This window comes from Haliaeetus albicilla, chromosome 2 (assembly GCF_947461875.1).
Source record: "Haliaeetus albicilla chromosome 2, bHalAlb1.1, whole genome shotgun sequence".
NCBI classification, from domain to species: Eukaryota; Metazoa; Chordata; class Aves; order Accipitriformes; family Accipitridae; genus Haliaeetus; species Haliaeetus albicilla.
Genome location: NC_091484.1, coordinates 77,390,819 through 77,405,346, shown reverse-complemented (window position 1 = coordinate 77,405,346; position 14,528 = coordinate 77,390,819). Strand labels below are relative to the sequence as shown.

Below are 14,528 nucleotides of genomic sequence, written 5' to 3'. Positions count from 1 at the left end.
TCTGTGGGTGGCTCAGCTCAGGTCCCTGGCTGCCCGGGAGGACAAACAGAGTTGGCCACCTCCCGGTGTCAAAGTGGGTGACTCACATGGCAAAGCCCAGTGACTCTGCACTGCCTTCCTGACTTGGATACTCCGGGAGAGAAAATAACCCATTCACTAAGGTTCTAAATTTACCCAGCAGCTGCATCTGCTGGAGCTGCCAGAAGGAGCTAATCTTAGACACCAGCTGAGCAAGTGATTTGTTAGAGACACAGTTCATAGGAGAACCTGGGCTTTGCCCCTCTTTGCCTCATGTTATTCCCTCTGCTATCACTGCTGTTACAAGCCCAGGAGGACTGGTGGGCCAGAGGAACCCAAGTGTGCTATCTCAACCAGCTCAGCCTTGCGCTGGAGACCCTTATTCTCAGCATGTGCCTCTGTAGAATGGGATTTATCGACTGCTCATCTCTCTCCTGGAGGAGAGTATCTATCTCATCTGATCTGGTTATTGCCTGCCTGTTAGTAAAACTCGCCTGAGAAGCCAAGAAAAGCAATTCTTTATTGCAACTACAAATCCTAATTAATAGCCCTACACTGGACACTTTCTTGTTCAGCCTGACATAGATATAATTCCTGCATTTGCCTTTCTTGTTCTAAAATCTCACACAGGAGGGAGTGATCCTGCTACACCGCATCCCCTTAGGATGCTTTGCATGTATCCTCACCCACTCCCATGTCACAGGGGGGGACTATTGCCCACTTAGAGACACACTTAATAACTGACTTTTACTTACTTAGTCCATTGGTCATTGGAAATCACTAGCTGTAGTCCTGTTAGATCTGTGGCCAGTTAGCTGAGGGCTATCTCAGAACAGCCCACCTCCGTTCAGGGCGGTGTTGTCTATTATACAGCAGCCAGCACTCTCGGGGGTATACCCTGGGGAGAGTCGATTCATCCATTAATGTGTGCGTAAAGATAACCAAGTGGTAACTATGATCACTGCTCACCCTTGTCGCATCCACGTGTGCCATCTCCTCTGCTTTTAGATGCTAAATTCCTCTGGGCTTGGCTGGTACTTGCTTGGAGACCAGCTTACCTTTGTGGTGACACATTGGACCCAGCAAATGGAAGCTAGATGGGACAAGTCTACTGTGAACAAAGCCTCTACAGGAGATAATGGTTGCAGAGGGCTCAGAATTGGTGGCTGCCTCAAATTCCACTGCTATCATCAGAGAAAAGTCTCCCGTAGCAATCAGATGTGGCCTTGGCTCTCCAGGGCAGCAAGGCTCAGACCAAAATCCTGTTGACTTCCCTGTGCGTAAATAGATTATAAAACGGTAACGACCAACTAGTGTGACTGAATGAAAGCCAGAAATGAGGAAAGAATAAACACACAAGTGAGAAAGAAATACTGTGCTTGAGATCCAGACTGGAAAAGTGTAACCTAAAGTGTAAGAATGAAAATAATCTGGACACCAAATACTCATTGGGAGGGTGGATCTGAAGCTTGTGGAACTGAGCTGCATAAAACACTGCTGGCTTTTTACTCCCAGCCCCGGGAGGGTTGCAGAGAAGTGCATGGTGGCTCTGAGAGCATCCCCATTAGCACTGTTTGAGCTGCTCAGAGGGTTTGGGTCCACCAGAACAACCCTCTGTCCCACCAGGCTGTGGTAGAAACTTGTTTAGGGATGAACTACCCTTATCTGAGCTGAATGCATCTGTGCTCAGGAGCCAGGGAGGTTTACAGACCATTTGAGGTCAGGGTGAATATATAGAGCACAGAATGCATGTCCAGCCTGGGCAATATATGCAATCTACACCCATTTTGCTGACAGGGCTTGGGATGAATGCTGCTGTATCGAGCTGAGAGCAAAAAATGGTGGAAACGTAAGGCAGGGGATCACACGTGTGATTATTGCCCCAAGCCGTTATGAGGATGGCGTTCCAGCACTGCTGGTGTTAGGAGGCACTGGGAACAGTTAAGGGTGTCTAGTCTGAATGCATGATTTAAACTGCCTGTAGAATGAATGGGGACAGACGGACACCACCATCCTCTCATCTCAGGCAAGAGTCTAACTCGGGTGCAGTGAACCAGCTCCCAGAGATACCTGTCTCTCCCCATGCTTGTAGGGAGCCTAAATGACACCGTGCACCGAGGAGATGGTGCGCTTGAAAAACCAGGGCTGCTTCGCCAAGCCTTGGAGCCGGTCCAGCCGCTGTGCGAAGCCACTGAAGCCAACGGAGACCCCAGAGGAGGTTTGGGACTGGCAGGGTGCTCTTTCCTTGGGTGGACCACAAACCTGGGAGAAGCCACAGACCCACTGATCGGTTGGAAGCTCCTCTGGGAAGGGATGGGCCGTAGCTGCATTTTAGCAGCGGCACCTCGTGGCACGGGGAATATGGAAGCAAACCTCGGATGGCAGCGCACGCCGAGCAGCACAGCGAAAAGCAAAACAAGTCAGGGCTCAAGGGAGATTAAAGGCAGAGAGGGGGGGAAATCCCAGCTGGTAGCATGATAACACAGGATTAAACTTGGGAAAGTGCAGAGCTAATGCAGAGGGAGGGGAGAGGGGAGGATGGGGTTGTCCAGCCCCAGATGTCTGGGAGCAGAGAAACGTTTCTGAAGTTTGACCCACTTCAAAGATCAGCGCTCGTCGTCTGATCCTGTCACAGACGAGCAGCACAGCAGAAGAGCTTATGATGTGAGCTCCAAAAAAAGCTTGTGATTATTTCCCTGCTATATTGTTACCTCCCAGATGCTTCTGGAACCTCACCAGTACAAAAGGGCTTCATACCAGTATAGCTCCCTCCTTTTTCCCACATACGTAGATAACCATCATGGCACAAATCACTTTTATAAATACATCCATGCCAGGGTAAGGGGTTATCTGGCTTTAAATACACCAAGCAGAGTGCCTAATATCTTTGCATAGACTTAATTAAATCATTAATTAAATCTGTGCCATCACTGAGTGTCAGCCAGCCCAGAGGGTCCATAGTAATGGAGATAAAACAGATTCATGTATAAGTTTTACTGTAGGTATAAATAATTATAGCTACTCTGCTCACCCATGTCTGCCAAAACTAATTTTTTTCTTTGTGAGCTCCATGGGAATAGCTGGACCTGGACCAGCCATTTGAGGACCCGTGGGGCTTCCTAGACATCCATGGGCATGCAAGCAGGACACAAGACCTGCTGGAGACCTCAGCCTTTCTGGAGCATCAGCTCAAAACCAGGCAGGTTGTCCTGCTGTGGCTCTAGACTTCAACACAGGAGTGTTGAATCTCAGTAGACCTTAGCAGGACACCCTCAATTTACAGGAAGATACCTGTGTTGAGATGTCCTAACCTGTGAGTTGAAGCCCACCGTTGCACTCTCTTTATTTCTGTTCTGCCTCAGACCCTCCCTCTGTCACCAAGACGTGGAAAAGATGGATTTATTAATGACGAGGTGTCCAGAGACTGTGCCAGTAGGGCCATGCATGTATTGCAGGCAAAAGCAGAGCCATCCCTCTCCCAGGCTCCTTGAGTCTCCTCCTTTAGTGAGACTTTTAAGTAACTGCCAGCATAGGTCTCATATCCCATATGGGGGTGTAAATAAATCGCTCCATCTTCATTTCCCACCCCCTTCCAGACCCCTGAAAAGTGACTCCAGAGGAAAATAAAGGACGAACCTCTGCAGAAAAGCAGCCCTGGGAGTGAGCTGTCTGGAGTCGGGGATGCCACAAAGCCCACATAAGACGCTCCCTTATTGCATCTTTCCAGCTTTGACTTCACGGTCTATTTTTAGCACAGCAAAAGGTTTAGCAGTTTCGGAGCAGTCCGTTTAGCGGTGTAGGGAGAAGGTCTCAGCCTTGCCATTCATGACCCAGAAGGCAGATTGGGATGTTTGATTCATCTGGAAGCCGTTTCCCAAGCTCAGCAGCTGAGCCGATGGGTCACACGCGTCTCCCGTCATGGGACGGCAGCAAAAACTCCTGCTCCCCCCGCCGTGACTCACGGGCTGACAGACCCTTCCTGAAGCATCGAGGCTGGAATTACAGCTGTTCCCCCAGCCCCCTCCCTTCCTCCTTGTCCCATGTGTCATATTAAAGGGTGATCGGCTTACACATGCTCCAGTATGGATTCCTTAAGCTTTGTAACGCTGTGGCTATATATAAAGCCCTACGCTGGAAACTGAAGTACGCAGACAGCTGCGATAGTAGCAAGCGTTTCACATTCCCAGTGTGCTGGCAGTCTGGAAGCAAAGGAGACCCGGGAGCCCTGCTTTGAGTAAATTTCTTTACCGGGGCTCAGGTACAGATATATTTATAAATATACACATATATAAAAGAAGGACTGGGGAAAAAAGGAGCAGTTACTCTTCACCATGGGTTTGCCTTTTGATCAAGTGGAAGAATTGCGTCTCTACCAGCAAACTCTCCTGCAGGATGGACTCAAAGACATGTTGGACCACAATAAGTTTCTGGACTGTGTCTTGAAAGTCAAAGGGAAGGAGTTTCCCTGCCATCGGTTGGTGCTGGCAGCTTGCAGCCCGTATTTTCGAGCGATGTTCCTCTCGGACATGGAAGAGAGCAAGAAGAGGGAGGTCAGTTTGGAAGACGTTGATCCAGATGTCATGGGCAAGATCCTCCATTATATCTACACCTCCGAGCTGGAGATCACAGAGCAGAATGTGCAGGACATCTTCTCCGTGGCCAACATGTTCCAGATCCCCTCCATCTTTACCGTCTGCGTGTCCTTCTTGCAGAAGCGGCTCTGCCTCAGCAACTGCTTGGCTATCTTCAGGTTGGGCTTGATGCTGGACTGTGCCCGGCTGGCCGTGGCAGCTCGGGATTTCATTTGCGATCGCTTTGCGCTGGTCTCCCGGGATGAGGAGTTCTACCAGCTCTCCCCTGATGAGCTTATCGCGATCATCTCCAGTGACTCCCTCAACATAGAGAAAGAGGAGACCGTCTTCGAAGTAGTGATGAAGTGGGTGGGGACCAAGGACCATGAGACCCGGCAGAAGGCCTTGCCTGTCATCTTTGAGAGCATCCGCTTCCGCCTCATGCCCAACGACTACATCAAGGACCACGTGGAGAAGCACGCCATGGTGAAGTCCAGCCCAGAGCTGCTCAAGAAACTGCAGATGGTGAAGGATGCCCAGAAAGGCAAATTCACTGTGGTGAAGAAGAAGAAAGTGAAGAAAAGCAGTGAAAAGCAAGTGAAAGACAATGTCGTCAATGGAGCAGTAGATGAGAAGGAAGATACAGAGGAGGAAGCTCTCCCAGGGATCTTAAATGACACAATGCGCTTTGGGATGTTCCTCCAGGACCTTATTTTCATGGTGAGCGACAGTGGAGCAGTGGCCTACGATCCCACTGCCAATGAGTGCTATTTTGCCTCCCTGTCTTCTCAAATCCCAAAGAACCACATCAGTCTGGTGACCAAAGAGAATCAGATCTTCATTGTTGGAGGACTATACTACAACGAGGACAACAAAGAGGATCCCATGAGTTCCTACTTCCTACAGGTACTAGCTGTATCTTTCTTTTGTTTCTTTGACCACTTTGGAGCATCACCAGTCTTTAGCTTCCATGTGATGCCAGTAATATTCATTGTCATGTGAAGTTAAAATGAAAGTTGTAAACGAAGGTAAAATATCTGAGTTGCTTTACTAGAGATTCTTCTCCCTACATTTTTAAGGCAGATCCGACTGAAGGGGAGGTTCTGGTAATTGAGGAAGGAGGCTTGATGGAGTAGGTAATAGGAATAAGCCTTCCTGATCCAAATCCTGAATAGGGGATCACTCTGAACAGTGCATTTGGTCCAGCCCTGGCTGCCACAGGGCACAGTAACTAGAAGGTTAGTGACATCAGGCCTGGGTTCTGCTTTGCATCCTTTATATTCCCTGGTTATGAACCCCCAGCAAAACCCAAGGGTGACTCTGCCAGGTGCCAACAAAGGACCAGCAGCAGCTACAGCCACAGAGCAAACACCCCAAGGACACAGGGCATGTTCCTACCTCCCAATATGTGCCCCATTTCTAGTGCTGTTCTTGCCCCTGGAGGTGTGCTAGTTCCAGCTCGGAGTCTCCCCCTTGGCCATTTCCATCACGTGCAGGGGAAACCACAGTGTGATGTCTTTTGGGATACTCCACAGGAAAAGTGGCTGTTCTAACTCAGCAGTAACCAAACCTGTGATAAAATTGAGCTCCGTGCAGGCAATCTGAGCCCCAGCCTGGGCTGTAACCCAAGAGCACCTTCCCTTGTAGACAGCTAACGCAAGGCGCCGAAACCTACGTCTAAAGATCAATGCTCCGCCAGTCTTGTTGCTGGCCAGGCAAGGTAATTCCTTGAGCGGCAGTGAAGGTCCACTGTGTCCTGAGCTGTTTCAGCATGACTGCAGCAAGCAGGTCAAGGGCAGTGATTTTCTTTTTTTTTTTTTTTTTTTTTTTTTCCCTTTGATTGTACACTTGTGAGACCACGTCTGGATGCTGTGTCCAGTCTGGGGCTCCCCAGTACAAGGGAGACATTGAGGTACTGGAATGAGTCTAGCAGAAGCCACCAAGATGGTCAGGGCTGGAGAACGGGAGGTACAAGGAGAGGCTGAGCTGGGTCTGATCAACCTGGAGAAGGAGAAGGGAAGATCTCACTGGTGTCTGCAGCTCCCTAATAGGAGGGGACACAGAAAGGGCATCTAGACTCTTCTTGGTTTTGCACAAAGATGGGCCAAGAAGCAATGGCCAGGAGTTGCAGTAAAGGAAATTTCGGTTAGCTGTGAGGAAAACCTTCCCAACAGAGGTGACAGAGTACTGGAGCAGGGGTCCAGAGAGGTTGCAACACATCCATCCTTGGAGACATTTAATATTTGACTGCACAAAGCCCTGGCAACCTGCTCTAACTCCAAAGCTGCATCTGCTTGAGCATGGGGGCTAGATAAAAGACCTTTGGAGGTCCCTTCAAGCTAAATTATTCTGTGATTCTAAGCTGCAAAGAGCAAGATTTCTATATTCAGCTCCCAATTTGCCACTGACTTAATAGCAAATGCCTTGGGCTTCGTTTGGCCATTTTTAGCTCCTTCCCCACAAGAAGGGGACAGCGGTCCCTTCAGAGCTCACTGTGGCACTTGTGCATGGGAGGTGCAGACAAGTCCTAGGGCTGGAAGGTGCCGTCAGTTTGCAAAGGTGTAATTTATTGCCGTCAGTGCCATCACATAGCTCACGGTTTCTGTATGGGTAAGAGAGTCTTTTGAGCCTTTTTTTCAGCTGAAACTTCACACAGATGTTGACAGGCAGCTGTATGATGGACCCTTAAATCCCTGTGTCAGTGCAGCAGCATCTTACACCTTCTGACTCTGTTTTTGGCCTCCCTGATTTCACATTCCTCCTGCTGAAGCCAGGAGAGTTAGGTCAGGGATAGTTTAGACTTAAGGACAGGAACAAAAACATAAAAATGCTGATAAATCCCAGAGGCCTTGCAAATTTTGTCAGGAACAAAATTATTCCATTGACATTTCAGATGGAAAAGGGTATCCTTTATTTGTCGATTCTAAGATTTATGACTTGAAAACAATGCCGAATCCATCAAGAAGCAGGAACTATCCTGGTGACTGAGCTGCTCGGGCTTGCGCTATAAATAACACATATGTGGACCACAGCTTACAAAGAGACAATAACCACAGGCACCCAGCTGAGGCCGAGTCTTGGGAGGCAGCCCAGCAAGCTGAAGCTCTTTGGCCCAAGCCCATAGCAAACAGTGCTTCAGGCAATGCTGCATCACAGCTTCATCTTGCAGAGTCCCACCAAACTGGCTGCAAGATGTTGCTCCCTCCTCTGCTGCCAAGCTACATTAAAAATTTTTGCCCCAGATTACATTTCCCATCAAGCCATGGTACCCAGAGAGCCCCCAGCCTCATAATCTTTCAGATCTTTTTTCTGGTGGGAGATGACGCGGCGCCTTGATCTACGGGTGTCCAAGGATCTGCAAGAATTTGGCCATCTGATCTAGTAACACTGTACGCATCAGTTTCCCCATCTATCAGATGGGCCTGGCACACTTTGGTCAGCGAGAAGAGCTCTGGTCTTCGCAGTACCGTCTCAGTTGTGTTGTACCATATTGGGTAGATAGGTATTGTGTAAATAGCCTTTGTGCAGATGGACACACATACATTTCATCTCACGAACTCTCACACACACTGAGGTGATACAGGACTTCGGTATCTTAAGAAGCAGAGGAGGAACACGATAACTGATTATTTGCCAGAAAGAAGAATTGATGGGAAAAGAAGGGACTCAGGGGAGCGAGCTGTGTAGCCAACATAGCCGACACCACACTGTTACCTGGCCAAGCTGGAAAATATCAGGATGAAATATTGTGGTGTGTGCTGCATCTGAAGAGGTTCAGGCAAAATTTCTAAGATTGAAGTGTTTCATCTCCTCCAGTCCCAGGAACTATCCATTAGAGGTCCAACATGGGACTCTCTCATTTGAAGACGGCCCAACACGTTCCAAGCCACAGCTTTGGTGCACAGAGCAGAACATGTTCACGTTGTCACATCTCTGCTCTTATGCCTTGTCATAAAGCATATGTCATATGATGTATGACTTGGATTTGCACTAACATGTCCCATCCTGCAACAGATGGTAAGGCATAGGCAGAAACTGGCCTTGCAGAAAGTGCCTACTGGGGTGACCAAGCTGCATGTGGGAATGGACTTTGCCCTCAGCCTCTGGACCCCGATTTTTGCAAAGCAAATGGGCCGGGTGAACACACACTAATGGCCATATGTTTCCTTTCAGTATGACCATCTGGACGCAGAATGGCTGGGGATGCCCCCCCTGCCCTCCCCTCGCTGCCTCTTTGGCCTGGGAGAGGCAGAAAACTCTATTTTTGTGGTTGGAGGGAAAGAACTGAAAGAGGGAGAGAAGACCCTGGATTCAGTCCTGTGCTACGACCGGCTGTAAGTGTTCGCGTGCGAGTGTGGGGCAGGAGGCGGTTTACAGGAGAAGGTGAAGCAGCTGCCTTGCAAAACAACTCCAGCTCTCTAGGCGCTGAAAGGTTTTGGAGAAAGGGCTCAAAGTCTGCATCCAGATACTGGGACCACTGGGACTGTCTCAAGCTGTACCCTGGGGCTCTGAGCTGTCTCTCTGCAGCTGCTTCATTTATTGTAATTGAACCTCCCGGAGATGGAAGCCGTGATGGGGATATTATGTTATCGGGGACTGATCTTAGTTGATGCTCATGTGAGACCTGTACAGGGGAGCAAGAGTTTTTCCTTCTGCTCTTGCCCATTGGTTGGAGGTTCAGAGACATTCACTGAGGCCTCACCAGGAATGGCTTTGAACAGGAATGTTTGTTTTAAAAATATTCCAATGTGGCACTGAATGGCCCATCCTGATGGATATCAGGCTTAATATCTGATTATCTTTGGACAATGGGCTCTGACCCATGTAAGGTCATGAGCTTTATTAAAAGGCACCATTCTGTTCTGCTCACAGGAGACAGAAACACCCAAAGACTGCTGTTCTCTGCCCCAAAGAGACAGAGCAGTAGGCATTAACAAGCCTTTGCTTGGTCTGTACTTAGATGTGCGTGCTTCAAAGTCTGTTTTATAGGCAGAGATTTGAAACCAGTTTCATTCCTACAGAACAGGGCATTTATCTGCCCCTGCACGCTCCGGGAAAGGATGTGTCTGCCCTCGCTAAGTGCTCAGGGGGGTGGTTTGAATACCAATTTGAAGCTGGTAGAGATGTGATCAGCTCCACTTGTATTTCCAGCATTATTTAAGTCAAGATTTCAACTGTAACAAACCTGGAGAGGGCAAACTGTTGGTCTATGGGATCAAATATTTGCCCAGAGTGGTTGCAGAAATAGAAAACACTCAGAACCCAGGCAACTCAGTTCTTAGGTAAAATAAAGTGCAGGTCTTGGGGGTTACATCTTATATATATGAAAACTAGGGATGAGTCTAAGCTACATGGACATGAACAGACACTTCTTGAGAAATTGATCAGGCCTATTGGATACCAGTTTGGGGTTTCCAAAGCGTTATAGCTACATCCTCTGCTCAGCTGCCCCAGAGCTAGCTCAGAGGCTTCAACACAGCCCTGCACTGCAAAATGTGGACATACCTGCCCCTGTGGGTCCTTGCTGAGTGTTGGCCAACCAAAGCACCTCAAAGTGGAAGGCGATGGCCAATAAATAATTTTTTTCCTCAGGATTTTGCACCCCTAAGTCTCATTGGTTTTAATTTTTTTCCATCATGCAGAAATCTCTGTCTTCTTTGTGATCGGCTGGTAATGCTTTTAAATGAGGTGAGGTCCTGGGAGAAGTCAGGATGTGTATCCACAAAGCCCAAGAGTAGGGGATACTGCGGAAAACAATGAATATTAGCATAAACATTCTGCGTATTTTATATTTCCACATTTTTTAGGATCACAAAATTTATTGATGAGCATTATCTCATTGAAAACCTCATATTTTTGAGATCGGGTCAGGATCTGTGCTCACCTCTAGGTCTGGAGAGTGCCACCTACTCTAGGGCTCACCTAGCAAGCTACAGATCCTTTTGCTTCCCATCTTTCTCTGATCCAGGTCCTTCAAGTGGGGTGAAGCCGATTCCCTTCCCTACGCAGTCTATGGCCACGCGGTGGTATCGCACAAGGATCTCATCTACATCATTGGTGGCAAAGGAAGCGACAAGTAAGTAAAAAAACAAGGGATTCATCCCCCAAACTAGTGGGATGGCAGAGAAGCGTGGTCTGGTAATCAAATCCAGATGGGTGTTTGCAATAGGAGTGAAAAACCTCATCAAACCTCACCCCCATCCTGCCCTCCTGCAGGAGACAGGCTCAGCAGAAAAAGCCTCTCTTGGGGACCATTGCAGCGATTGCTTTGCAAGGCAGAAGTATGACTGTTTGCAGAGCAAACATGCCATAATCCAGCAAAGATAGGTCCTGCTCTGAAAGGATTATGGTCGGAAAAGTGTGAGCGCGCATACATTCACACACCTTACATTGCCGTCCTGGGGAACAGGGGCGTTACTGATGATATTTCGCAGCATCAGGTTGGATCAGGAGCACTGAACCACTGTCTGATGGCTGTGTGCGAGGTCCTGAGAGGCAGTTAGCTCCATGGACCCATATCCAGCTGTGTAAGCACAATGCTGAGCCTTTAGGACTCCTATCCAACGTGAGCAGAGCAAGAGGGGATACGTTATCCACGCAAATGATGTCTCCAGGCATGGGCATTCTCAGGTGCACACCCAAGCAAAGGCACTCATGCTGATGTGGAGGAGCAAAAATCCTTTCTAGAGACCCCATGTTCTTGCCAGCAGACATCCCCAAACTCCCGCAGTGCAAAGCTGCCCCTTGGCAGGCGATTGAGTCTCCTTTTCTCTCTCATCTTTCTCTAGGAAGTGCCTGAAGACGATGTGTGTCTACAATCCAGCCAAGTTTGAGTGGAAAGAGCTGGCTCCCATGAAAACTGCCCGCTCCTTGTTCGGAGCCACTGTGCACAAGGACAAAATCTACGTGGCAGCTGGCGTGACCGACTCCGGTTTGACCAACTCAGTGGAAGTCTACGACATTGCCACCAACAAGTACGTACCTGAGCACACCTTTAGGGTGTAGTTACACAAGGAGTGGCTGCAGGTGTACATTAAGCAACTTCCAACCATTCTGGAGTTTGCTTGCAACTCCCGATACCAGTTCCTCCCAGTCTGTATTCCTCAGACAGCTGGGCATCACCAATGCCACTGCAGTTGGGCTGTGGATCATCTCAGGCTCATCTTCAAAGCAGTTTCACCAACTGGTACAGCCCTTGGGTTCCCTGCAGGGCTGTAGCTTCATCTTGGCAGCTTCACCCAACGCCACAGACTTTGGGCAGGCCTTGAAGCTGCAGTCCCACAACTGGGATCTGCTGGTCCATGCCAGGTGTGCTTCACAGGTCATCTACTCAATATAAAGTGAAGTTGAAGTATGATGATGGAAACAGGTATCTCTAACAACAGTCAGTGTATGATCCCATCCCATGTAGACCTACACAAGTTTAGTTAATTCAGTTGTTGATTCCTGATTCAAGGCCATGCTTGGCATGGGGGTGGGCAGGGTGCCTTAACATGTCCCCTCTCTCGACATGGCAGGTGGGACACCTTCACTGAGTTCCCCCAGGAGCGCAGCTCAGTCAGCCTGGTGAGCTTGGCCGGGGTGCTCTACCTGCTTGGAGGATTCGCCACGGTGGAGACGGAGTCAGGAGAACTGGTGCCAACAGAGCTGAACGACGTTTGGAGGTGATGATCTTCCCCGGGGCTGTCCAAGGGAGCACGGGAGGGATGTTAGGGAGAGCGACTGACGGAACAGATAGTTTCTGTCTGTGTTGGTGCCTTCAGTGTGAGATGGATGCTGTTACCCCAGCAGAAGACTACAGGCTTAGTGCAGGCTCTCTGGGTGAGAAGTTTGCCCTGTGCTGTGCTGGAGGGCACATTAGGTGATTCAGTGATACCTCCTAGCCTCATATAGCAACGTACCAGAGAAAATCTGCTCCTTCAGCTTTGTTGCTGTGTTGACATTTTGCCTGAAGCGAGTTCCAGACCTCCCCTTTGGCGTGAAGCAGCATTTGTGCAATGCATCCTCTCCCTGGGAAAAGCCGGCGCTCGGTCTGGAAATCAGATAGTCTTACGTGCGAGCAGACAAGCGGGCAGAAAGCACTTTCTGATGGCTGCTAACATCACGTTAGCTGCTCCTGTCCTTCACATCTGTGGCTCTAGAGCACCCTCAGCAGGCACCTGCTGGCCTTCACCATGGATGTTTAGTCTTGGTGCCATCAACCTGTTTCCCAATGGAAAAATACACCCTTCCCTGCGAGACCATGTGCTGATATCCACGTCCCCTAGCCCAGCACTGCAAACCAGAGCACACCAGGGCTGACCATCCCCATCCAGCTCCCACAGATGTCTTGTGGCCAAATAATGTCTGTGGGACATCACACCATTCACCAGGGCTCCCACCACTATGGAGAGCAGCTGAAGCGAGAGAGAGGAGACACTTTCCTCACCATAACTGTCTGTCTGTCTGTCCCCAGGTATGATGAAGAGCAGAAGAAGTGGGAAGGGGTCCTCCGGGAGATCCAGTATGCCTCCGGTGCCACTTTCCTTCCCGTGCGCCTCAATGTTTTGCGCCTAACGAAGATGTAGCAAGGCGTGATTTTTTTTTTTCTTTCCATGGGGGTCTAGGGCAAGGAGGGATGGGGGGAGGTGACGCCATGCTTATCAGCACAGAGATATAGCATCTGGATACGGTGTAGGACGTTGCATCTGTGATTGGTACCTTTTTAGTTAGTCAAATGGGAAAGGGGAGAAATTATCTTGAAGCCCTATGGGAACTTGAAGATGCTCACAAGATAACTAGAGAAGGGGTCTAGAGCCTGCAAGGAGCTGGGGTAGGCTGAGAAGCATGGAGCGACGACTTCTACCAGTCTCAGCAGAGAGGACAAAAAGATCATACACTTGTTCCCCTTCTTTCTCTATGTTTTCCCCATCTTCTCAACTGCTGTTGAACCTCCCCAACCAACGGTTGAGGCAGAAAGTGGGTCCCAAGAGATGAAGCTGACATTCCCCACAAAAGAAGGTCTATAAAGTATTTCCCCACCTAAGGCAGCTATGACCGTGGTACTAGAGCCCACCTTGGAGAGGGAAAGGAAGGGTCAAAGTCAAGTGGTACAGGAGGGACCTGGAGGGACTTTGCTGAGCTCCCAAGTGAGGAGAGTTCTTGGGATGAGACAGTTAAAAGAAAAGAACGTGTGAGCATGGGCAGCAGAAATGCTTTGGAAGTCATGATGAAAAGAAAATAGTCTTAGTTCTTTGCCTCCACTGCGACTTTGGACTGAAGAGAGGCCAGGAGCTAAGGTCTGCGGGAGGGAAGAGTCGTGCAAGTAGCAGGGTAGGAAAGGGGGGAGAGGCAGCCAGGGAAAGCCATGTGCACTCATCTCCAGCCTTTTGGGCTCCTCATCTTCAATCACAGATCACAGTGTCCTCACCTATGGTTGGATAAGTGCTGTTTTTCAGGGAAAGGTTTTATATTTATGCTGTTCCTCTTATTTTTAATGTTCTGACCTTTTTTTTTTTTTTTAAAGAGTATTCTAGTTTGCTAAGTACATGGAGATCTCAGACGTATTTGGCTCTAAGAAAGATTCCTACTGAGAAAAAAATGCATATTTTTTTTTAAAGTTGTCCATAATGATGTTTTGATAGAAACACGACTGTACTGGCAGCAGGACAAAGATCTGCTAGAGCAAAAATCTGATGCCCACACCATCTGACCAGTGGTTTATTTAAAAATAAATTATTATGCTATTTTAAAAAAAAAATATTCCCTGTGTTTGCATGTTGAGAGAGCTGTAACTGAATGTCCACAGCAACCAAACACAAGGACCAAGCAAAAGCTGCAATGAACACACAGAGAAAACCAGCCCCATGGAGAGCCCTAGCAGAGCCCCAGCTTTTCTTCTTATTTTCCACCATCTGGGAGCTGAAACTTTAGTGTTCATATCCTCACAGATATTCTCCA

The 14,528-nt window shown here is 48.7% G+C and overlaps 1 protein-coding gene across 1 annotated transcript; it reads left to right on the top strand.

The window, feature by feature from the left end:
* The first annotated feature begins 4,189 nt into the window (after positions 1–4,189).
* KLHL40 (kelch like family member 40) lies at positions 4,190–14,328 on the top strand. Its single transcript, XM_009925951.2, has 6 exons — positions 4,190–5,495; positions 8,763–8,923; positions 10,558–10,665; positions 11,378–11,563; positions 12,107–12,253; positions 13,045–14,328. Exons 1-6 carry the CDS (start codon positions 4,350–4,352, stop codon positions 13,154–13,156), a joined length of 1,860 nt encoding a protein of 619 aa, XP_009924253.1. The 5' UTR covers positions 4,190–4,349; the 3' UTR covers positions 13,157–14,328.
* Positions 14,329–14,528: the final 200 nt, after the last annotated feature.